The sequence below is a fragment of the Panthera uncia genome (assembly GCF_023721935.1).
Source record: "Panthera uncia isolate 11264 chromosome D3 unlocalized genomic scaffold, Puncia_PCG_1.0 HiC_scaffold_8, whole genome shotgun sequence".
Taxonomy (NCBI): Eukaryota; Metazoa; Chordata; class Mammalia; order Carnivora; family Felidae; genus Panthera; species Panthera uncia.
The window spans coordinates 82,202,275-82,227,688 of NW_026057586.1; the positions used below are offsets into that span (position 1 = coordinate 82,202,275).

The following is a 25,414-nucleotide window of genomic DNA, read 5'->3' on the forward strand; positions in this document are numbered from 1 at the left end:
AGGAAGGGGAGATGGGGGCAGCGCGGGAAGAAGGAGGCAGCCCCAAGCAGGTGAGCATCAAGAGAGGATTACTTTTGGGGCGCCTGTGCAGCTCGGTCGGTTAAGCATCCGACTCTTGATTTCGGCTCCGGTCATGGCCTCGCGGTTTGTGAGTTCGAGCCCCGTGTCAGGTTCTGCACTGACAATGTGGAACCTGCTTGGGATTCTTTCTGCCCCTCCCCTGCTCATGCTCTCTCTCTCTCTCTCAAATAAATAAAACTTTAGAAAAAAAAATTTTTTAAAAGAGAGGATTACTTTTGCAAAGATGACAGGTAATAGTTTACTTAGAAAAATAAATACATAAATTTTAAACATTAAAAATTAAATTAAAAAAAGAAAGATATATTTAGGGGCCCTTGGCTGACTCAGTCGGTAGATCACGCAACTCTTGATATCTGGGTCATGAGTTCAAGTCCCACGTTGGGTGTAGAGTTTACTTAACAAAATAACAATAGATAAAAATAAATTTAAAATTAAAAAAAGGATGAGAGGTATCACAGCATGTTGGTTTGCTGAAGAGAATGAGCCAGAAGAGAGCAGAGCACTGGGGATGTTCCTCAGGAGGAAAGAGACTATAAGATCTACATAGAATATGGACCATCTATTAGAACAGTGATATTTTCTGGATGCCTAAGTGGCATCAGTGGCTCAGTGGGTTGAGCATCTGACTCTTGATTTCGGCTTGGGTCATGATCTCACAGTGTGTGAGTTCGAGCCCCATGTCAGATTCCCTGCTGACGGCGCTGAGCCTGCCTGGGATTTTCTGTCTCCCTCTCTCTCTGTCCCTCCCCTGCTCACTCTCTCTCTCTGTCTCTCAAAATAAATAAACACTAAAAAAATAAAAAATAAAAAAAAAGAACAGTGGACATTTCTACAAGCTCAAATAATGTTTCTGTGGATGTGTCCGCTGCTCCTGAACTTTGAATTGAACCCCTTAGGGTTTATCAAATAATCTAAGAATATCTCTCATGTTCTCTTAGCTTCAAAGCCATCTGCCGGTAGTTTATTACTTATTGCTACTTTTTTTTTATTATGGTAAAATATACATAAAATGTACCATTTAACCATTAAATTTTTTTTAACGTTTATTTATTTTTGAGAGACAGAGCACTAGTTGGGGGGGGGGGTGTTGCAGAGAAAGGGAGACACAGAATCTGAAGCAGGCTCCAGGCTCTGAGCTGTCAGCACAGCTCACGAACCTCAAGATCATGACCTGAGCTGAAGTTGGACACCCAACTGACCGAGCCACCCAGGAGTCCCCCCATTTTAACTTAAACGTACAGTTCATTGGCATTAATTGCATGCACCGTGTTCTGCAACCATCACAACTATCTATTTCTAACACTTTTTCATCACCCCGCATAAATATCAACTCTTGTCCTTTGTTGTGTGAATTCCTAGCACAGGATGGTTTGGTTCGTTGGTGCTCCCTTATCATCCGCAATGGAAAAGGCGGGTTATGGTTACTGTATGTTTCCGCTCCAATATTAGCACAAAGTAGATAAAGGGGGTAGAGGAGGGGGGAACGCCCCGTGGAAATGCCCTAGGATGTCGGTGTTCCAAAGAATAAGTGACAATATGTGAACGTGCTTGTGCAAACTCAGGTCAGCCTGTCTACACGCGCTGCACAGAGGCTATTCCCTGAGCTGCAGCAGGGAACACTGGGCTTCGGCGAGGCTTTGAGAAGTTGTGGACCTACTGCCTCAGTTCCTGGCTACCTAGGGCTTTCCCACAGTCCAAGTTGGCACCAGCCCAGCCTGGTGGTTGTCATTCTAGGCGAGCGTCTTACCTTCTGTCTGTCCGCAGAAGGTGGCACAAAACACTCGCTCAGGACTCCACATGCCAGGACACCCACAGCCTCTTTAGGCCTGAGGTGAAAAAGGTCAGAAGGGCAGGGCCCTCAAGGAGACACATAGGCACAGGCCCCCGATGTACCCGTCGCCACTCCCTTTCCCACAGCCTCTTGCCTTTCTTTCCCTCTGGGCCAATACGGAGGGATAAGCTCAACAGACTCTTATTTTTCATTTGGAAGGGGGTGGAGAGGAATGAGAATGGGCCCATTACTTCCCTACTAGAGGCCAGGCTACAAAAAAACGACTTCCAAAGCTTGGCATGAAATAGCCCACGTTTAAACGTAGTCCGTCCATTCACTGGAAAATTATTCAGCCTTAAAAAGGAAGGGAATTCTGCAGTAGGCTACAACCGGGACGAACCTTGAAGACATTATGGTAAATGAAAGAAGCCAGACACAAAAAGACAAATGTGTGATTCCGCTTATATGAGGTACTTAAAGTCGTCAAATTCATAGAGACGGAAAGTACGAGGGTGGTTACTAGGGGCTGTGGGGAGGGAGGAAATGGGGAATTAGTGCTGTTGTTGTTATTGTTTTTTTTTTTTTTGTTTATTTATGTTTGAGACAGAGAGAGACAGAGTATGAACGGGGGAGGGGCAGAGAGAGAGGGAGACACAGAATCCGAAACAGGCTCCAGGCTCTGAGCTGTCAGCACAGAGCCCGACACGGGGCTCGAACTCACGGACCGTGAGATCATGACCTGAGCCGAAGTCGGATGCTTAACAGACTGAGCCACCCAGGCACCCTGGGAATTAGTGTTTCATGAGGACAGAGTTTCAGTTTGGAAGATGAAAACGTTCTGGAGATGGATGATGGTGGTTGCATAACAATGTGAATGTACTTGATGCCAAAAACTGCATACTCAAAAATCGTTATGATGGTAAATTTTAGGTTATGTATATTTTGTCACAAGAAAAAGAAATAGCCCAAGTGGCAGAAAGATTAGTGGTTGCCAGGGGCTGGGGAAGGGGGAATGGGGAGTGATTGCTAATGGTTATGGGATTTCCTTTTGGGATGATGAAATGTTCTAAAATTATACTGTGGTGATGGTTGACAGCTCTGTAAATATATTAAAAACCACTGAATTGTACACATTTGAAATGAGTGAATTACAGAGAATGTGAATTATATCTCAACAAAGCTGTTAAAAGAAAAGTCCAAGTTGGCCATCTTAGGAAAAGTGCTAAATTAACAGATTCTTTTCATTCATTTGCCTTCATTCTCTCTCCTTCTTTTCCCGGCCTTCATTTATTTGGACATTTTCAAGAACTTACTATATGCCTTCCCCCTTTTCACATCTAACTTGTTGAGTATTCTGCTCTAATGCCCTTTAAGGCCTGGGGGGAAAGGAAAGGCTATTAAGGTCAGGCCGGAATAAATGGTGTGTTTGTAAAATGGTACAATAATATTGCCCAATAAAAATGAGATCAAAGGGTTTCACCAGGCCTATGAAGAGGAAAAGTTGAAAATCATCATCTCACAGACCATATCAAAAATCTGGATGAAAGCAGAAAGCTTCAGGCCCATGCCTAGCCATCTTATCTCTACGCGCAGGGGTTGGGCCATTCAGCATGTGGCCTATTCTCCTTTCTGGCAACATAACCTCTGAAAGTTCCCTTGCAGGTGTCTGACTGGCTAAGTCGCTGGAGTATGTGACTCTGGATCTCAGGGTCGTGGGTCCGAGCCCCACGCTGGGTATAGAGATTACTTAAAAATCATTAAAAAAAAAAAATGTTCCCTTGCAACTTGAGAACATCTAGTGCAGCCTTCATTGTCAATGAAGGATAATGAGGATGACCTTCCTAAGGTCATGTGATTGCATTTCTGGAGAACCAGTCAGTGTATTAGCTAGGGTCCAGAGAAACAGAACCAACAAGAGATACGTCTATCCGTATGTAGAGACATTTATTATAAGGAATTGGCTTATGTAATTATAAAGGCTAAAAAGTCCCACAATCTGCCATCTGCAAGTTGGAGACCCAGGAAAGCTGGCGGTGTAATTCAATTTCAAGTCTGAATGCCTGAGAACAAGGAGCACTGATGATGTTAAGTGCCAGTCTGAGGGCAGAAGACCGAGGACCCAGCTCAACTGGTCAACCAGAGGATTCTCCCTTCTTCTGCATGTTTGTTCTCAGTCCTCAGTGAACTGGATGATGCCCACACACAATGGAGAGGACAATCTGCTTTACTCAATCTACCAACTCAAGTGGTAATCTTTTCTGGAAACCCCCTCCCAGACACACCCCAGAAATAATGTTTAACCAGATATATCTGGGCATCCCATTGCCCAGTCAAGCTGACACATAAGATTAATCATCAAAACCAGCTTTGCAGAAAATACACATGGTGCTGTTTTCTTCAGGATGCTTCTAGCAGTCTTGAGTGAGATGACCAAGAATCTGGAGGTTTGGAAGTCATCAGATTGTTAAGGTAGGTTTCTCAGCTTTCTTCTGAATACTGGAAGTCATTGTATTAAAAGAAAAAATAATAATGAGGTTTAAATAGATTTTTCAAATTATCCCATCCCTGATTGTGATAGATTACAAAAAAGGGCCACAAAAAATCTTTCCTTCCCTCCCTTTGGCCTGTCCTTTGCAAAATAATTTTTCAGCTTGCTATTTCACCAGCCCTCAAATCTGGACTTGGGTTTGACTAATGTGACATTAGAAAATGTGACACAGGGGCACCTGGGTGACTCAGTTGGTTAAGTGACTGACTCTTGATTTTGGCTCAGGCCATGATCTCACAGTTCATGAGAGTGAGCCCTACATCGGGCTCTACATTGACAGAGTGGAGCCTGCTTGTGATTCTCTCTCCCTCCCTCTCTCTCTGCCCCTCCCCCGCTCGCACTTGTGCTCATGTATGCATGCTCTCTCTCTTGAAATAAATAAACTTTTTAAAAAATGTGACACAAGAAGAGATATGAAGAGTGCCTGTGCATTAGGGCTTGCCTTTCCTTGCTGCTCTTGGGACCTGTGTGACCACCACCATGTGAATGAGTCTAGGCCAGTCTATGGGATGATTAGAGATACTGGCCAAGTTGTCTTGATCCACTCCAGCTGACCTAGAGCCAACTGCCAGCAATGTCAGTGAGGCCATCCTAGACCATCCAAGTCCAATTGAGTCAGCCCAGAAAAGAAGAATTGTTCAGCCAACCCACAGAACTTTAAGGGAAAAAAAAGTTTGTTGTTTTAAGCCACTATGTTGGAGGTAGTTTGTTACACAGCAAATGCTAACCGATACACAAACATTTAGTATGTTCTTAAAAAGGCTTATAACAATAACAACAACAACAACAAAATAATGTGTTAAGATTATCAGAAATTGCAGTAACAGGATTCCTGAGTCATTTTCAGGATATCAGAAGCCTATCCACTGCTTATTTGCTACCTGAACGCTTGTTCTGTATTGACACACTGAGGACAGAAATGAGCCACATGTGCAGTGGAAGAGAATGGGAGTCCTGATCATAGGAGAGTGAATCCAGCTCTCATAGGGCCTCAGCAATAACTTCCTCCAGGCTGCTGGAGTCTGGTGACTAAGAGTAGTTCCCCAGGAGGCCCCTTGTGGTTTCCTGGCTTCAGCGTCTCGGATGAACTAGACTGACACTTTCCCGAATGCCTATAAGGTCGCATCACAAGCTATTAACTGGAAGAGAAGTAAGCTTTATCCAGTGAGTGAATGAAAACTCTGCCCAAACCACGTGTGATGGAAACACATGGGTAAAGCAGCCTAATTGTCTGACTGCCCCTCTCACTGCCTGGAAATGCTTGGGTCATTAGGGGGTGGCCTTGGATGTTGGCCCCACCATTCTGGCCCATGGCTGGTAGTCATTAGCAGGTCTAAATAAGAAGCATATGCCATTGTAGGTCCAAAAAAGCAAACATGTATAAACTGGGAACTATTCTCTACCAAATCAAGTGAGCTCAGGTTTATTAAGTGCCTATTACAGACTGACTCTGTAGGTGCTGGAGGTGAACGGGTCTACCTGATCCCTAGTTCATCTATTTAGTTGAGCTAGCATTTCAGCAGAAAACAATATAAATGTGGCAGAAAGGGATGGGGGTGGGGGTGAAAAGCTCCTGAAACTAGTCTTTTTTTTCTCTTTCTATGGGAACCAGAATTTACTGCCTAGAGTTTGAGAAGGACAGTTTGTGGTTGAATAAAACAAAATTGAAGTGGTAGGGACAGTAATTGATCTTACTTTGGGAAGTGGGAAAGAGAAGGATGTGAAGGAGTCAGCAGTAAGTGACCTGAGGTGGCTCAGGCCACTTCTCTGCCCTGGTGTCACCATCTCTGTAATGGTGGGGGCACCAAAGGAAATCCTACAGATAAAAGTTCTTTGTAAACTATGAAGTGTTATGGAAACAGTAGTTACTCTTACCGATGCCCTAATATTCTATTGTTATTTTTTTAATAAAAGGTAATATGTGCACATGATAAGACAAATTTTCAAAAATGAAATTTCCAACAGTGCAAAAGATATAAAGTATATTTTCCTTCTCCCTAGTCCTCCAGTATCAGTTTTTTTCCTGCCCCATCTAATTTAGATGTATGCATATAAACACAGGTAAAAAAATATATAATATAATATAATATAATATAATATAATAATATATAATATATACTTGTTTAACACAAGTAAGTGTATACCATACAAGACCATCTACACATTTTTTTATGAATTTTTTTTTTGTTTTGTTTTACAATTTTCTGCTTTTGGCTTAACAAGTTCCCTCCACCCCCCGGCTTTACTGAAGAATAATTGGCAAATAAAAAGCAATATATTTAAAGTAGACAAGGTGATGGTTTGATCTATGTAGACGCTGTGAAATGGTTCCCATAATCCAGTGAATTAGTATCTGTCGCCTCCCATGGTTACCTGTTTTGTTTTTTTCTTTTTTTAAACAACAGGTTTTAAAGATCCTTTTGGATCAGTGTGAAGCTCTGCCTCTTTCTCACTGCACAGCTGAGAATATCGCATCTTCCGCTGCATTTAGGATACTCTATGAGGCATCTGACTGCTCCCTGCTGATGGGGCTTCTGTTCTCTGTTCCAAACAGCACTGCGGGGGTCATCCTCGCGTGTTCATCTCTCCACCTTTGTTGGGCCAGAGGAAAGGGGCAGTTTCAGTGTTAATGGGCTCTGCCAGCTGTAGATGGGGACGCTTAACATTCGTCCCTTCTCTCTCTAATCCAGCGACAGGCAGTCGGTAGTGCTGCCAGGTCACCAGAACCTTGCCTTTGATGAAACCAAGAAGAAAAGTTTGTTTTTCTCAGAGAGCCCTCTTAGGCTTTCACTATTTGATATAGGAGAACGGTTTAGAGACCAGATGTTGCAGGCAGACTGCCACTGCCTGGGTTCCGATCCTAGCTCTAACATTTAATGAATGTGGCCATAGGCAAAACGACTTAAACTTTTTGTGCCTCAGTCTCCCCATCTGTCACATGGCAATAATAATCCTATCTACTTCGCAGGGCTATGCAGGGTTTCTCTACCAACCTTGGCCCTACTGACATTTGGAGGGGGATAATTCTTTGTGGGGGAGGGGAGTTGTCCTATGCACTGTAGTGTGTTTAGCAGCATCCTGGCCTCACTCACAGCACGCCAGTAACATCTACTCTTCAAAAGTTTTTTTTAAATTTGATTTATGGGAGAGAGAGAGAGAGAGAGAGAGAGAGAGAGAGAGACGGAGCACGAGTGAAGGAAGGGCAGAGAGAGAAGGAGACCCAGAATCCGAAGCAGGCTCCAGGCTCTGAGCTGTCAGCACAGAGCCCGACACGGGACTCGAACTCACAAACCATGAGATCATGACCTGAGCTGAAGTCAGACACTTAACCGACTGAGCCACCCAGGCACCCCGCATTTACTCTTCAATTGTGACGACCAAGGATATCTCTAGACATTTCCAAATGTCCCCCGGTGCGGGGAGGAGGCAGTGCAAAATTCTCCCTTTCCATTAAGAATCAGTGGGTATTGTGAGGATTACATGAGTTCTTATGTAGAAAGCACTTAGGGGACACCAGGATGGCTCAGTCGGTTAAGCATTCAACTTTGGCTCAGGTCATGATCTCTTGGTTCGTGAGTTCGAGCCCCGCATCGGGCTCTGTGCTAACAGCTCAGACCTTGGAGCCTTCTTCAGATTCTGTGTCTCCCTCTCTCTCTGCCTCTTCCCCGCTCACACTCTCTCTCTCTCAAAAATAAGTAAACATTAAAAAAATATTAAAAAAAAAAAAAGCACTTAGAACAGAGCTGGCCCATAGTGAATGCTATATAAGGACCTGCAATTATTATCATCCTCATTCTCTAGTCCAGGCCTACCTTATGGAAAATAAGTCGTTTTGGTAATATGGGGGCTTAGGCAAGACAGGGAGTATTGTTAAGCTGGTATCTGATTCCACTCTGGAATAAGAATCCAAGTCTTCATTCTGAGATGATAGGTCAGCAGTGCTAGCTAGTATTAATTATAGTCTGATCCCTCTGGGGGCTCTATTGTAGGGTTCCTAGTATCTTGTAGCAAACTTAACAAGCTCCCGTGCTAATGCCCACTTCAGCTGTCAGTGTTGCTGCACACATCAATTTTAAATCCCCTCCTGCAATTCTCCAAATGGTGCATGCTTCAAATCTCTGGTTTCCATAAATCTGGCGGCTGGAACAACAGGCGGCCCACAAAATTCACCCCAAAAAGGGGGGGAATGAAAACAAAAAGAGAGAAATGAGGAAAAACAAAAGGCTGAGTTTCTTTAAATTTCTGGCTCTGCGCAGTGCAAGCAATTCCAAAGAAGAGTAAAGAATTCTTTCTTCTGTGTCTATTTCAGCTGGCATCCAGCTTTTGCTTCGTGAATAATGTCACCGCATCATTATTCTGTCCCACAAGGTAAAACAAAATGAGCAACTTAACAACCAGAAGTGTGCTTGTGTGAAGGAAAGACTCATTTAAAAGCTTTTCAGATAATGTTGCTGTGTTCCCTACTATTTTGGCACCCCCCACCTCTGTTTTTTCAAATCTATGGGAAAGTTGTTACTTTGCACACAAGGTGTTTAAATAATGCCCTTCTGGAAGCACTCCACACCATACACTTTTTCTTTTTCTTTCTTTCTTTCTTTCTTTCTTTCTTTCTTTCTTTCTTTCTTTCTTTTTTTTTTTTTTTATTGCTTTTAGTCTTTTGGGATTCCTGGAGTGTCTACAAATAGATTAGCCTCTAAGAATTCTGAGTAACCATGGTTAGAAAAAAACACTGGTTTAATTAGCCATGGTCCTATTTTTGAAATTACATCTGCTCTCTCTCTTTTTTTAAAATGAGGATTGGTCTATGCAAAAACTTGAAGAGGATGGATTTTTGGGGGGTGCATGTTAGTTTTGATTTGAATTAATTTTCATGCTTTTGAAAGTGAAATCAAGAGTATTGAGTGAATAATGTATCATCATACATTAAACATGATCCAATGAAGAGAGCTGAAAAGAAATGATTGCAGAAAAATGAATTACTGGAAATACTGGATCATCTGATGTGTGCTGCTGTTCTGAGAGATAGCAAATCACTCTTTGCATTTCTGCTTTGCGTGGTTACATCAGTTTTTCATCCCCAAATCCTCAGACTTGATTAATCAGTGAAGTGATGAAAATTAAAGGGCCCTGTGGCTCACTGAAGGGTCATTGAAAATCAAAAAGCAAGTATAGAATTCACAGGACCAGATTCCCAAGTTTGAAAGGCTCTCCCTATATGCCTCCTCACTTGATACTCTTTTCATTTCTGAAATAGTGGTTGGAATGGTAACAATTATTTTTGAAGTTTAAATTTTAGCAATATTTCTCAATCTCAGAACTCCTTTGGGACAATGTTCTTCATTGTCTTTGATGACAACTCTCCAGTGACACTTGTTGGTTTGGTTTAAATGGCTGCCTGAAAGTCATTTGGGAAGCATTCAAAAATTTACATTCTATTGGATATAATATATCTGATTTCAGCATTTGTTTTTAAAGAATTATTTTTAATTTTAAAGATTCTATTTTTAAGTAATCTCTACACCCAACATGGGGCTCAAACTCACAACCCTGAGATCAAGAGTCGTATGCTCCACTAACTCAGCCAGCCAGGCACCCCTTTAAAGAATTCTGAACGCACATGGAAATCATAGGAAATGCACTTTTTTGGTCATCTGTATTGGCTGTCTTTTGCTGCATGACAAATTAGGCCGGGACTTGTCGACTGAAACAACAAAAGGGTTGGGAATCTGGTGTGGCTAAACTGAGCACCTCTAGCTCAGGGTCTCTAACAAAGCCTATTAAGATGCTTTGATCAGGGCTGTAGCCACATCAAGTCTGGATTGGGGGATGATCCACTTCCAAGCTCCCCACATGGCTGTTGGCAGCCGTCAGGTCCTCACTGCTGTGCTCATACACAACAATTCCTTGCCATGTAGGCCTCTTCGTAGGGTAGTTCACAACATGGCAGCTAGCTTCCTTCAAACACATGAGTGAGACAAGACCATCCCAAACAAAAGCCACAGTCTTTTTATAACCTAATCTCGGAATTGGAAGCCCATACTTTTTTCAAACTTTTTGTTTGAAGGAAGCCAGTAGGTCCGGTGGAAATTCAAGTGGTAGAGCTTTCATGGGGTCTGAACCCCAGGAGAACAGGATTGCGTGGGGTCATCTCACAGGTTGCCTACCACACCATTTGTCTTCAGGTGCATTATCCTGATATTTACATTTGTTTAAAAAAAAAACTTTTTTTTGGTTTGTTTGTTTTTGAGAGAAAGAGAGGGGAAAGAGAGAGAGAGGGAGAGAGGAGAAGCAGAGGCAAAGGGGGGGGGGGGAGGAGAGAGAATCTTAAGAGGACTCCACACTGACCATGAGATCATGACCTGAACCGAAATCGAGTCAGACGCTTTACCAACTGAGCCACCCAGTGGCCCCCTGACATTTACATTGAAAGCTTAAGCCCCCTGAAGTGATGTCACAGTTGCTGTTAAATAGCCACATCTTTAGATGTCCAGAATTTAGGTGAAAGCTTTGCAATAAAACACATCCTTGGTTTTGGGTGGTGATCTTCCTTCGGCAAATAAAAAAGGGGTGTGTGTACAAAACAGACTCGATGGTAAAGGTTCTCTTGGTTTCCATTTTAGTATAAAAGCAGAAGTGGCATTTTAATGATAAACCCTCAAACATTCCAGGTGTGGATGTAAAATGGCAGAGTCACTTTGGAAAAGAGTTTGATAGTATCTTTAAAAAGTTAAATATAGGGGTGCCTGACTGGCTCAGTTGGTAGAGCATGCAACTCTTGATCTCAGGATTGTGAGTTCGAGCCCCATGTTGAGTGTAGAGATTACTTAAAAAACAAAATCTTAAAAAAGACAAGAGTTAAATATAAACTTGCAATACCACCCAACGTTCCATTTTTAGGCATCTGTTCAAGAGAGATGAAAACATGTATCCACACGAAGACATACTTTGCAAATGTTCATAGTGGTAGTATTCATAATAGCCCTCAACTTGAAACAACTAAAAGTCCACCAACTGGTGAGGAGATAGGGGAAATGTGATACATCCATACAATGGGATACTACTCAGTGATAATAAGTAATTAAACATTGATACATGCTATGACATAGATAAACCTCCAAAACATTATGCTAAGTGAAAGACCACCTATTGTTATATTCCATTTATATGGATATGTCTAGAATAGATAAATCTGATGAAAGTAGATCAGTGGTTGCTGGTGCTGAGAATGGGAACCAGGAGTGAGTGCAAATGGGTGTAAGCATCCTTTTGGGGTGATGGAAATGTTCTGAAATTAATGGTGATGGTTGCATAACTCTGTGGATTTACTGAGGATCATTGGTTTGTAAACAAAACGGGTAAATTTTATAATATGAAAATTATACCTCAATAAGTTGTTGAACATATTTTCAACGATAGTGGGTGAAAACTTGGAGCTTTCTTAAGCCTAAACCAAATCAAGTTCAGCTGTCAGCTTCAGGTTTTCTTATTCCACTCCCTTCAGTCTCCCACCTGTCTGCAGTTTGGCCCTAAGACTTAATTCTGGGATCTTGGTCCCAGACATGGTTAACTATCAAATCATTAAACCAGAGAAAGTTGATTGTATTTCTATTATGGTCCTTCTATTTCCCCCCCCCTCCTCTGTTTTTTTTTTTTTTTTTTTTCGTCTCAATTTCCTTTGGGTTAAATTTTAAAGGATTTTGCAACTGTTGGCTTAAAAGAATAGTTTTCTTTTTCTTGTCAACCTTCTTTTTACTTCAGATGGGAGATAAAGCTGATTTCCTACATTTCACATACTTGTAGAATATAATAATTTTTGCCTGGACTATCTAGGAGATTAATTTCCATTTGGTTACTGGAGACTTGTGGCTTAATCATTCTCCCAAGTTGTTCTATGTCTTTACCTTTATCTGACAATTCTGGTAAGTTGAGGGGGAATTTTGGTGTTTTCCCCATCATTTCCTTAAGTAATTTTACTTAAAAGCCTAGATTCTTCACTCAAAAAAATTATCTGTTTGCTTCCAGTTTAATTGCAACACTTAAAAAATAGACTACTGTGCTGGCTAGCAATCTAAGTTAAAGTAAAACTTCTAAAGGGGTCAAGGTCTAAAGTTCGCACATTCTTGTGAGGTCTGCTCTGTTTCCACCACGGGAGACCCCATTATCCATAGCTCTACCAATCACGTACATTTCCTTTTGAGTCTCATGAATAAGGAAAAAAAGAAGTTCAAGTGAGGGAAAATGGGTTCAAATGAAGGTCAGATACCCAAAAGAGCTTTCTGGCTACTATGTTGCTGGGGTGGAAAAAGTAGGGTAAAGGTAACCAGATGTGGGTGGCCCGGGGAGGTTGCTCGACTCCAAACTTGCTAGTCTTGGCAGGGGAAAAAAAAGGACTGCCTTTAGACATCCAGTAACGCGGTGAGAACCCACTGTGTGCCAGGTGCTGGGGATACAAAGACAACTATGGGATGCTTGTGTTCTAGATGCTTCTTACGTAGCAAGACAGTCTCCGCCCTGAAGGGACTCGTAGTCCATGCTGGAGGTTGCATCAGGTGGGGGTAAACACGGACTCTCCCAGCAGTCTGAAAACACTGAAAGATTACTGGGGGGGCGGGGAAGAAACACTTCCCTCCCGTCCTCTAGACTAGGCCGGCCCCGAGGGCGAAGACAGACACGCCCTCCCGAAGGGCAGACCCGCCTCGAGAAGGGCGGATCTGGGCCGGGCCGGCCGCCGGGCCCTCACCCGACCCCCGCGAATGCGGCCCAGCGCGGCGCCCGCTCCTCACGTGTCCCTCCCGGCCCCGGGGTCGTCTCACGTTCTGCTTCCGTCCGACCCTTCCGACTTCCGGTAAAGAGTCCCCTTCCAGCACCACCGCGCCCACCCGGCGTCGCCACGCGGCGTCTCTGTGTGCCCGACCCCCGATGCGCTCGGCGGCCGCAGCTCCTCGGGGCCCCGCAGCGGCCATCGAGCCACGCCGCTTCGCCGCGGCCAGGTGGCCCGGGCGGCGCTCGCTCCCGCGGCCGGCGCGGCGGGGCGGGCGGGGCGGCGGCGGCGGCGCGGCTCCGGGCCCGTATCCCTCCGCCGCCCCCCCCCCCCCCCGCCCCCGCCCCCCCCCCCCCCGGGCGCCCCCCGCCCCCCCCCGCCCCAGACTGTTTTGGTAGCAACGGCAACGGCGGCGGCGCGTCCCTGCCCGGCTCCCGGCGGCTCCTCGGTTTCAGCGGGCCTCCCCGCCCCTTCGTCGTTCTCCTTCTCCCTCTCGCCGGCCCGGGCGCCCCCCCGGCCGCGCCATCCCGCGCCTCCCCGCTCGGCGCCCGCGCGTCCCCGCCGCGCTCCGGCGTCTCTTCGGCGCGCCCGGCTCCCGGCTGTCCCCGCCCGGCGTGCGGGCCGGTGTATGGGCCTCTCACCATGTCGCTGAAGCCCCAGCAGCAGCAGCAGCAGCAGCAGCAGCAGCCGCCCGCGGCTGCCAATGCCCGTAAGCCCGGCGGCAGCGGCGGCCTTCTCACGTCGCCCGCCACCGCGCCGTCGCCGTCCTCAATCTCGTCGTCTTCGGCAGTGGCTTCCTCCTCCTCGGCGGCGGCGGCGAGCGCAGGCGGCGGGCGGCCCGGCCTGGGCAGGTGGGTGTCGCGCCCCAGCCCCCTCCGCTCCGGGCCTGGACGAGCCTGGGCCTCGCGTCCCCTCCCCCGCGGCCCACACCGTCGTCCCCGCCCCGTGACCGGCCTGGCTTGGTGGGGTGGGCTGGGGGCCCGCAGTGGGGGTGGGGCTCCCACTCCCCCTCTGGAGCCCGGGGGTTTGGGTGGGGGCCGCTGCGGGATCCCTCCGGGAATGTCAGGTCGTGTCCAGTCTCCAGCAACATCCCCATCCCCTCCCCCAAACGGTCAAGATGGAAGGACTGGGCAGCCTCCCCCTCTCCATTTAAGTGTTGGGGAGGGATTCACAGGTCTCAGCATTTGTCAGTCTCTGTTCCTCCTTTAACCCCAACATGGAGGGGATGCTTGGGCAGCGCCCCCACCCCGCAGTTTAAATATTAACGTGGAATGGTCTTTAGGTTTTGGTTCAGTCTCTCGAAACTTGCCAACTCCCCCATTGGGGAATAACGAGGGAGGGGGGAAAGTTAGGGCAGCGTCCCCCCTGTCCGTTAAAGGGGCTCATCTGGAATCAGTAGGGTCTGTGAAGCGCCCCTCAGCACCCCCACTCTCTGTCCTGGGAAAGGTCGAAGAACCGGATTGAGGCGGGTAGTGGCCCCCCGCACCCCTCCGCATTTAAATCTAACACGGCGGCGGGGGCTCCCGGACGCCTCTGGAATCGTCGGGCTCCGTGCAGTCTCCCGCAGCGTTCCGCCCTCCCCCACCTGAGGAAGGGGTGGGGGAGTGCCCGGCCCCCTCCCGGCCTCCCTCCTTCCCCCGCAAGGCCTCTCCGCCGCGGGTGGTGGCCGATCCGCATTGCTGTTTCGAGGCCGCCGAGGAGAAGGCGCCTTTGAATAGTGGTGGGCGAGGGCCGGACCCAGGCGTGCGTCAGAAGTCCAGGCCAGATTGGGGACATAAGGGGATGGTGGTGGGTGGCAGGGAGCGGGCACGGTGCATTTTCCCCAACCCTCACCCCGATTTTTGAAATTTCGAGCGGAGAGGGATTGCAGCTGGGGACGTGGTGGGGTTCCTAAAGGCAGAAATGCAGGTGTTTACTTGCGTCGTGTCCCCCTTTCCCCCACCATGCACCTAGGTTTGTGGTAGGGACTAGGATCTCTGTGTTGTCTCAGTTAACCGGGTCTGACTCCGGAGGGTGTGTTTGTGCGGGAAGGCCTGTTGGGGGTGTGTGTGTGGGGGGGGGGGTGGTTGTCAGTTCGTGTTTCACGAACTAAGAAAAAATGCTTAGTGTTCAAACGGGGCAGCAAATGTCAATAGACTCCATTCCATTGTGGCCAGTGTCCTTAACTTGGGGAGTGCCGCCAGGGCTCACCAAGGGCACGCAAGACCATTTCCCTTGTGCCCCGAGCCCATCCGTGTTGCCGGCACTACCGTGCCTTCGCTAGGCCTAGGCGGGGTTGGCAGATTCGACGACGAGGGTCCTCCCTAGACAGACATCCTGGGCTTTAGAAGGTGGGGTAAGGGGATTTATTTTATTTTATTTTATTTTATTTTATTTTACTTATTTATTTATTTTTTTTAATTTCATGCACTGAGTTTTCTTTTTGAAAACAGGTTTTCAGCAATCTATTTCCAAAGAATTCTCATTTATGACAGGAGAAGTTATCTGTCAAGATGAATCAGAGCTGATTTTTAAGGAATTGTGCTTCCTTCTAGGGAGGGGGAAGGGCCAACATTGGTTTTCTTACTTCTACCCTACCCACACCCCCAGAGTTGCCCCTTCTCTGAACCACCCACAAACGTTAACCTAGTCCAACTAGTTCAGATGAAGTGCTTATTTTCCCAGCTCTTTCGCTTAGGATTCTGTAATTCCGTTTCCCTTTTTCACTGGCATCCATAGTGAAAAATGGAAAAAATTTTGTACATAATTTTTATTGAAAAGGATATCTTTTTTTTCTTCTTAGGTCTCAGAAATTTAGCAGATATATTCAGCTTGTTCAAATAATTGAAAAATAATACTTATGCTTTTAAGTTGCATCAGCTCTCCTTAGGCTTAAAAATTTAATAATAAAGAATTTGTTCCGGAGTGGCTTAAGTGATCAAAAAAATATGGAATGTTTTAGTACCAAAGATCTTTTTCTGTTTCTTGAGGCTTCACGAACATCCAAGGTTAATTTAAATTCTTCCTTGCTTTAAGTTCTTTTATTTGAGACATAGATTCTGGCCCTTAATTCATTTTGATAGGTAAGAGATGTTTTTATTCTTATACAGGATTTTAAAGGTACTTGTAGAATTCCTTTTGATTTTGAACTATTGTTCCTGGGTTCTTTGTAAATTGATTACAATTTCTAGAGTCTCCTCACATTACGTTTGTGTGTATCAGCAGTTAAAATACGTTTCTGGGGCCAAAGGTGAGGAGAGAGAATGCAGCTTTGGGTTTGACATGTTGAAAAGTAGTAAAATATTCTTGAATGTCTAGAAATTCACATGTCGTCTTTAAATGACATTTCATCATATTTGACTTTTTTTTTTTTTAACTTGAATAGTGGATTTTCATGGCTTTCAAAAACTTATTCTGTCTTAAATTGTCATGTATGTTTTAGAAGGTGGTTTTATATTAGAACAACATACCCATAATGTTAAAGTCTGCATTAATCTAATTCTTATTTTTGCCTTTTACATTTTCATGTTTATGTGGCTTTAGCGATTATGTATGTTATTTGTGTTGTTTTTTTCTCCTTAGCATTGTGTTACAAACTTTTTTTAGGTTTTTGGTTAACCATTCTCCTATTGTTGGAATTTGGGTTTCCACCTTTACTATGCTAGATAGTGGTGCAGTAAACATCTTTATACTAATAGCTTTTGGCTTCAGTCTAATTATTGCCTTAGAGAAAGTTCCCAGGAGTGGTTTTTACTAGGTCAAAGGGCTTCAAGATTTTTATGGCTCTTGCTAGCTGTGCCATATTACTCTTCAGAAGACTTGTATTAGTTTCCATTGCCAAGAAGGTGGCTCTTCTATAGAATGGTTTCTTTGTCAAACACTGTGGGGGATTTTCAAGGGAAAAGTTGCACTTACTGTCAAGTGAATACGTTATTAAGTGCTTTTGTTAGCTACCTGATTATTTATACTTGAGTTTGAATTTGGTTTCTCTGAGGACTTAATGAAATAATATATGGGAAGATGCTTTGAAAACAGTAACTGTTAACACTAATGAGGATACATGGTTTATCTATTGTGCTCATACTTCCAAAGACTCAGTTACTTAGTAGAGGAATGAAAGTTCTGAGAAACTTGTTCTGAAGCTTTTGTTGTTGTTAATCTCCCTTATTCATCTAAAAGTATTTTTTATTAGTTGTTAGCCAGTGACCAAGCTATCTTTGTTAACTTTTATATAATTTCATGGCACTATTGGGAATTATCACTGGCTAACCCATATCTCTTCTAGTCCCACATTTTCTTCCCTATTTAAAAAAATAATGGGTTTACAATTCTGTTACCCCATTCCCAATCCTAAATAATATAACATTACAGTTTCTTTGGATACAGGATTAAATGTGAATAAAAACTTATTTTAGTAATTTTCAGCTTAGTACTTTCATTGCTGCTTTCTCTGAAGGCATTGCAACGTGGAAATTACGCTGCAATGTAGTGTAATTTTTCATCATGCTTCCACTTAAATATTTGCAAGATACTCATCTTTTAAAATATTTCTTAGAAGAGCCTAAAAACTTTGACATCATTGAACACATAAAATGATTGAAAATCTATGTACAGGCAGTTATAAGTGCTTGGGATATGCCAGTGAATAAAACAAAGATAGCTGCTTTTCTGGTGTTTACAATTTAACGTAATGAACCAGACAATAAACAAGAGACATTAAATTAGCACACTAGATCTGATATTAGGTAGGAGCTATGGGGGATTAGAGGAGAGCAGATTAAGGGTATAATATGGGAATGTGGGGAAAGGCAGTGGGATGCAGTTGGGATTGGCAAGGTGAAGTAGTTAGCCATTTGCTTTTGATCTAGATTAATTAGTCATATGGCCCCATTTGTAATTTATAAGGTTTAAACTGCATCCTTTATTAATTCATTCTTTTACGTGTGTATTGATAATAACGAAATTTGTAGTTGGACCAAAAAAAAAATTAATTGGCATTTTTAGGTCATCAGAGGTGAGCTATAGAAGGCTATTTATTGAAAGGTGTACATTTTTGGTTTTCTACTGGGCTTATTTATTTTAACCTAATTGGCTTAATTTTCATTCTCAGTACCTAGAGAAAAAATACACTTTTTAAGTTGGGCAAACACCTACATCAAATTGTCTATCTTTGTCAAAAAAGTAAGCCTGTAGTTGCTTAAAGATACTGCATTTGAAAAGTCAAAACCTTCATGGTGTATTTTCCATGTCTAATTAGACCGTTATAATTTTACACAGGGGATGTTAACTCATATCATAACTATTCAATAGCCATATGTTTTGACTTAAAGGAGGAACTGATTTTTTTTAAAAAAAATTGTTTTTGGTCCTATAGCTGTGTTAGAATTTACTTTTACCATGGCAAAGTGTGTTTTTATTTTGTAATTGTTATTTTTTCCTGGTTATTTCTTATCTCATTGAACTGTTTCACCGTTCAGAGATGTAAGGCTAATAGGGCACTGCAGTGCCTGGGTGGCTTAGTCGGTTAAGCATGTGAACTCTTGGTTTCAGCTCAGGTCATGATCCTCTGCATTGGGCTGAGGTGGGCTGAGCTGCCAGAGCAGAGCCTGCTTGGGATTCTCTGCCCCTTCCCCTGCTCCTTCGCAAAAGAATACTTAACTAGGACTTAAGAATGTAGAATAAAGGAGGTTAAGGCATTCATAGATGTCAGAGAGAAAACCGGTCCTTGGTTCTTACTACAAACGTTTCCAATTGACTAAAGGCTGTACAACACTCCATTAGAACAGAGAAATGGCTGTGGGGGAAGCCAGGTCTGCAGGAGAGGGATAGCGGGGCTGGAGGCCACAGCTCAGGTCCAGGACGGCAGGTTAGTGCATTCACCAGAAAGCACTTGCTTTCCAGTCTCTGGGATGCTGAGGATTTCCTTAGACAAGAGCAAAGTGTTTTTGTTTTTGTTTTTTTAATTAAAAAAATTTTTTTAGGGGCGCCTGGGTGGCTCAGTCGGCTAAGCGTCCGACTTCAGCTCAGGTCACGATCTCACAGTTCGTGGGTTCGAGCCCCACGTCGGGCTCTGTGCTGACAGCTCAGAGCCTGGAGCCTGTTTCAGATTCTGTGTCTCCCTCTCTCTCTGACCCTCCCCCGTTCATGCTCTATCTCTCTCTGTCTCAAAAAAAAATTAAAAAAAAAATTTTTTTTTTTAAATGTTTATTTATTTTTGAGAGAGACAGAGGGTGAGCAGGGGAGGGGCAGACAGAGGAAGACACAGAATCAGAAGCAAGTTTCAGGCTCCAAGCTGTCAGCTCAAGAGCCTGATGCGGGGCTTGAACTCACAAACGGTGAGATCATGCCTGAGCCAAAGTCCGATGCTTTAACTGACTGAGCCACCCAGGTGCCCTGAGCAAAGTGTGTTTTTATACCTTGAAAAAGGTGTTAAGTTTTTAGAAGATTTTTTTCCCTGGAATTAAAATTTTCTATTTTGGGTAGTGATAGTATTTTGGTATCCTATAAAGAGTTGAGCCTGAACAAAACCCTGATTTTGTAGCTATTTCAAATGAATGTGACAACTTTGTTGGACATGTAAATAGAGTTTATTAACAGGCCTGTCTGCTACTGTATCTTTTTAAGTGAAAGTACTTGTTTCTGTTTGTTTGGTTTTTGGTTTGTTGTGAAGCATATCTGGGTCATCTATGACTGTTACCCTACCAATATTTTAGGTCAATACAGTGGTCTTTTTTAGCAAGAGTGTTACTAAAATAAAAAAAGTAGAAAGCTCTTTCCTCTTGAGGTCTTTTTGCTTCCTTAGATGTTAGTCTTAAAAAATAGGGATGTTTTTGTCAGAAAATTTACTCATCAGTGAATGTGAAGCTGGTATCAAGCCTTTGAAAGGTTGTAGCATCTTAATCTAGAATTGTAACGTTCAGAATTTTAATTTTGAACTCCTAACGTTTCCTTGCATTACTTATGCTTGGGAGAAGTTCGGGCTGTATCTTAATGTGTTTTCTGATATCCTTAAAGTATATTTTTCTACTCAAAAAGAACGTCTTACGCTTTTGAATCTTCTTCGTACAATAGTAGTATTTTCCATTGAGGTGCTTGCCAAACAAAGCAGATTTGCAGTTTTGTAGGCAGTGGTGTCATGAACCACTTCCCTGTTATTTAAAACGCCAATTAATTCAAGAGATTTTTATATCTCTTGTATATATTTAATATATGTATAAAATTTCATACTTTGTGATAGGAAGATTTGTAGAGAATGTGGTCGCTGATCTGCAGGGGATCTTAAGCTGCCTGAGTATAATGGAGATAAGAGATGTATTTGAACCAGTGTCCAGAACAGGTTTCTTCTTCTTTTTCTTTTTTTTACCTTTTTAAAAAAATTGGAGCATAGTTGACACATAATGTCACATTAGTTTGAGGTGTACAACTTAGCGATTTGATATGTTTATGCATTATGCTATGTTCACCACAAGTATAGCTACCATCTGTCCCATTGCATCACTATTAAAATATCATCGACTGTTTTCCTTATGCTCTTTTTATTCCTGTGACTGACTTCATTTCCCCCTCTTCCCCCCAGAGCTGTCAGTTTATTCTCTATATTTATAGTTCTGATTCTGCTTTTTGTTTATTCATTTTTTTCAAGATTCCATTTAAGAGTGGGATCATATGGTATTTGTCTTTCTCTCTCTGACTTATTTCACTTAGCATAATACCCTGTAGAACCATCCATGTTGACTCAACAGAATAGATTTAGTCTGTTTGTTTGTTTGTTTGTTTGTTTAATTTTGTGAGAGAGAGAGAGAGAAGGGAAGGAGAGAGAATCCCAAGCAGGCTCTGTGCTGTTAGTACAGAGCCTGATGCAGGGCTCAGTCCTGCGAACCATGAGATCATGACCTGAGCTGAAGTCAAGACTTGGACACTTAACTGTTCCACCTAGGCACCCCAGAACAGATTTATTCTTGAAATTAGTAGAGAAACAATCTTGTTACAGGTACTGCCTCATTTATATCTGAAAGTTCTGCCTCTTATAATTTGAAAAATAGTAAGTTGTAAATACTCATTGTAGAAAAGATTGCCGAGAATCAAAAAACCCAAACTTCTTTAAAATCATCCACAATCTTTCTTTGAGTAGCTACTGTTGGAAGTTTGGAGTTCATCTTTTCAGACTTTTTATAAACATATATATGATAAACAAGAGGGAATCAAATGGTACATACTGTTTTGGATTCAACAGTATATATTGTCTTTTAAAATATTTCCCTCACGCCTGGGTGGCTCAGTTGGTTAAGTATCTGACTCTTGATTTGGCTCAGGTCATGACCTAAAGGTTTCCAGCCCCAAGGCAGGGCTCCCTGCAGAGCCTGCTTGGGATTATCTCTGCCCCTCCCCTGCTCACACTCTCTCTGTATCTCAAAATAAATAAATAAATAAATAAGCTTAAAAGAATGTTTCTCTCCTAAAACTCTAGAATTTTAGAGGAAGATGAAGAAATAACAGAAAATCTTATTTTAAAGTAGAAGGGAAAAAACCCTAAGCTTCGAAAAGTTAGGGGACTTGCCCAAAGCAACTTATTTGTAGAATTTTATTATATCCCTCTCTTTAAATAAACACAGACCTAGACGTAAACAAGATCATGCTGTGCATTTTACAGAATGCGACAACCACAGGCAGTCCTTGACCTTCAAGATATCTTTTTGTAACCTTGAGGTTTGGCTCGGTAAAATAGAAGGTCTGGTTCTTTATCTTTTTAAAAAATACGTGTAATTTTGTGCATATGTGGTATGAAATCGACTTAAATGTTAAGTCCTTGGTTGTATTATTTTTAATGGCTTGGTATTATGAGTCGGGGGTTGCTTATGAAAATTTGTCAAAACTATTAACCTCAGGTTTTATTTGCTGAAAATTATTTTCAGTTGTGGTCATGTGAAAATCTGAAATTCCTTAAAAAAATTTTGTTTTTATTTAATGTTTATTCATTTTTGAGAGAAAGAGCATGAGTGGGGTAGGGGCAGAGAAAGAGGGAGACACAGAACTCAAAGCAGGCTCCACGCTATCAGCACAGAGCCTGACGTGGGGCTTGCATGAACTCTCGGGCTTGAACTCATGAACCATGAGAACTGTGAGAACCTGAACTGAAGTTGGACGCTGGACCAACTGAGCCACCCAGGCACCCCTGAAATTGCTTTTAATTTATTTTTACGTTTTTAGACTTTTTAAAAAATATTTATTTATTTTTGAGAGAGAGAGAACGCTGATCAGGAAGAGAGAGAGGGAGACACAGAATCTGAAGCAGGCTCCAGGCTTCGAGCTGTCAGCACAGCCTGACTTGTGGTTCAAACTCACAAACCCTGAGATCATGACCTGAGCCGAAGTCAGACACTTAACTGACTGAGCCACTCAGGTGCCCCTTATTTATTTTTATATTTTTAAGGTTTTGTTTTTAAATAATCTCTACAACCGTCTTGTGGCTCAAACCCACAGCCCTGAGATTAAAGAGTCGCATGTTCCACGGACTGAGCTAGCCAGGCGCCCCTGGTATCCCTTTTAGTTTAAAAATATTCTAATGTGAATTGCTTATAGTATTAGCCTTGAAGTGGCTGTAAAATAACAATTTCATACCATGTTTAATAGCTAACTGCATTTTGGGAACTGGATAAAATGTAATTCTATGATGGTGTCTTTGTAAATCCCATCAGTTTGTGGTATGAAACTTGTCGGTGAGGGGCGCCTGGGTGGCGCAGTCGGTTAAGCGTCCGACTTCAGCCAGGTCACGATCTCGCGGTCCGTGAGTTCGAGCCCCACGTCAGGCTCTGGGCTGATGGCTCGGAGCCTGGAGCCTGTTTCCGATTCTGTGTCTCCCTCTCTCTCTGCCCCTCCCCCGTTCATGCTCTGTCTCTCTCTGTCCCAAAAATAAATAAAAAACGTTGAAAAAAAAATTTTTTAGAAACTTGTCGGTGATGTAATAATGAATGTGACTTACTTTTATTAAGTATATAGAAACTTCAGAATGTTGTATTCTTTTAAGAATATTACCATGAGATGCTTTACCTAACAGTTTTGTCAGTGGTCAAATACTTTTGATTGCCTCTATGTTCTTAATGCGTTTTATGAATCAAACAATATTTTTAGCAGTAATCTTTGTAAATAGTCCAAATTAATCTTGATTATAGTTTTAGTTAAAGAAAAAGCTAGTTTTGTACTAAATTGTGCATTTTTCTTTTGGGTCTCAAAAACTTTTTTTGTGGAGATTGTGTAGTTATTTTCATTACTGAAATACACTTGATAATTAAGTAAAGACGACCTACAGTTTTTACATTGAAGCTTGTGGAGATTATAGAAAGGACGAGTTCTTCATGGCCTCTTTCAGAGTTTATTTGCTTTTACTTTACATGATTTACACATTGCCAGCAATAGAAAGGCAAAACTTTTAGAGGCGAACACAATGACAGCAGTGAGAAATAAAAATAGCATGACAGAAATTTAAGAGATGAGAGAATTACAAAAAACAGACATGAGAACTAAAGAATTTTTCATTTGGCTCTTAGTTACAATTCTATGCCTTAGTAGACCGAATCATTACTATTTCATAGCACAGTGTTGTTAGTTGATGTGCTCATAATAGTGACCTAAGACAAAGTTAAATTGCTTTTTATATTTTTCGAACTGTAGGTCATGACCCCTTAATAAATTGTAAAATCACTCTAGTGGGTCATGACAAGCATTTTTAGAAAAATGAAAAAGAGTAGAAGATACTAGAATGCATTGCATCGTTAACTTCTGTTTGAGTTAACGTGTATATACTGTATTACAGTGTACAATGTAATACTTTGTTGATGTCACTGATTAGAGACATTGAGATACAGTAAAAGGATTGAGGAAGGGTTTTGTAGTTATATCTAAGCTGGGGTTGCCAGAATTAGCAAATAAAAATATAGGATGCTCAGCTGAACTTGTATCAACAGTGACTAATACTAAAGTGTAGTGTGTCCCACATTGCATGGGACAAAATTATTCATTTATCTGAAATTCAGATTTAATGGGGCATCCTTTATTTAATCTGGTAACTTCAGTCTAGGGTAGAATCAGGGTTTACCCCTTGGTAACTAAAATTTAAGCTCTGTGAGGGCAGAAACTTGATTTTGTTCGCTACTGTGTACCAATCTTCTGGAGCAGTGCTTGGCTGTAGGTGAGGTGTTTGAATGATTGGGGCAAGTCACTCACTCTTGTGCTCTGTTTCTTCATTAAAAGGGGAAAAGAGTACCTTAAAAAGTGAGATTACTAAATTTGTTACATTCCATTCTTGGTACATAGTAAACTCTTAGTATGTTTGTTTGTTTGTTTTGAGAGAGGTGGGTGGGGGACGGGCAGAGAGGGGGAGAGAATCCCAAGCAGGCTCTGCACTGAATGCAAAGCCTGATTCAGGGCTTGAACTCAAGAACCGTGAGATTATGACCTGAACCAGAGTTGGATGCTCAACCAGCTGAGCCTCCCAGACACCACCCCCCACCCCGCCTTTTTTTTTTTTTTTAGAAAGATTGTAGGGGAAGGGAAAGACAGAGGGCACAGGGAGAGAGAATCTTAAGCAGGCTCCTTGCCCAGTGCAGAGCCCCACATGGGGCTTGATCTTACAACCCTGGAATAATCATGACCTGAGCAGAAATCAAGAGTCAAACACTCAACTGACTGAGCCACCCAGGTGCTCAGGTCTCAGTTGTTTAGAATCATACAGATTTGGAGTTGGAAGTGGCCCTGGTGGATTTTTAGTTCTCATTCTTCTTTACACGTGAGGAAACTAAGGCCACAGAGCTTATTTGCTAGAGTTCTCCCATCATTGGCTGCATAGCTGGCTTTAGAATCTTGTTCCCTTTTCTTTCTAATATAATCTATTTCTTTTTTCTTTAGTTTCTTTTTAAGTTTTGATTTAAATTGCAGTTAGTTAACATGCAGTGTTCGTTTCAGGTGTACAAATAGTGGTACTAATAAGATTTCTTAAGACTTGTTTTCAAAATTTGGTATTTATTCAGTAATGTAAGAAAAGATCCATCTATCCAGAAAAAAATCATTGTCTAAGTTTTTCAGTTAGCAAAGCTTTTACTCTACTTTTGCTCTTTTTTGTTTTGTTTCATATGTTTCAAGTGAAAGTGTCTCTTCAGTCCTTTTATTATTTTTTTCTTCAGTCCTTTTTTTTTTAGTTTATTTATTTTGAGAAAGAGTCTCAGAGAGAATGAGTGAGGGAGGGGCAGAGAGAGGGAGAGACAGAATTGCAAGCTGGCTC

The 25,414-nt window shown here is 42.6% G+C and overlaps 1 protein-coding gene and 1 long non-coding RNA gene across 9 annotated transcripts in view; one reads left to right on the top strand and one right to left on the bottom strand.

Moving 5' to 3' along the window:
- Window positions 1-3,736: 3,736 nt before the first annotated feature.
- On the bottom strand, window positions 3,737-13,873 carry LOC125914570 (uncharacterized). Its single transcript, XR_007455344.1, has 3 exons — window positions 13,803-13,873; window positions 6,774-6,991; window positions 3,737-4,348 (listed from the first exon to the last, which is right to left on the bottom strand). It is a non-coding gene; the product is annotated as an uncharacterized LOC125914570 (long non-coding RNA).
- The window catches only part of ATXN2 (ataxin 2), a 127,714-nt gene continuing 115,835 nt past the window's right edge, over window positions 13,536-25,414 (top strand). For 5 of the 8 annotated variants that reach the window (XR_007455336.1, XM_049619922.1, XM_049619924.1 and 2 more), the window contains exon 1: window positions 13,706-14,012. Coding sequence is in view for 7 of the 8 variants with exons in the window: in XM_049619922.1 (XP_049475879.1) it covers window positions 13,804-14,012 (209 nt within the window). In the remaining variant the exon portion in view is untranslated. Of the gene's footprint in view, window positions 14,013-25,414 lie in introns of all 8 variants that reach the window. The other 3 variants (XM_049619918.1, XM_049619919.1, XM_049619925.1) reach the window with 2 other exon arrangements.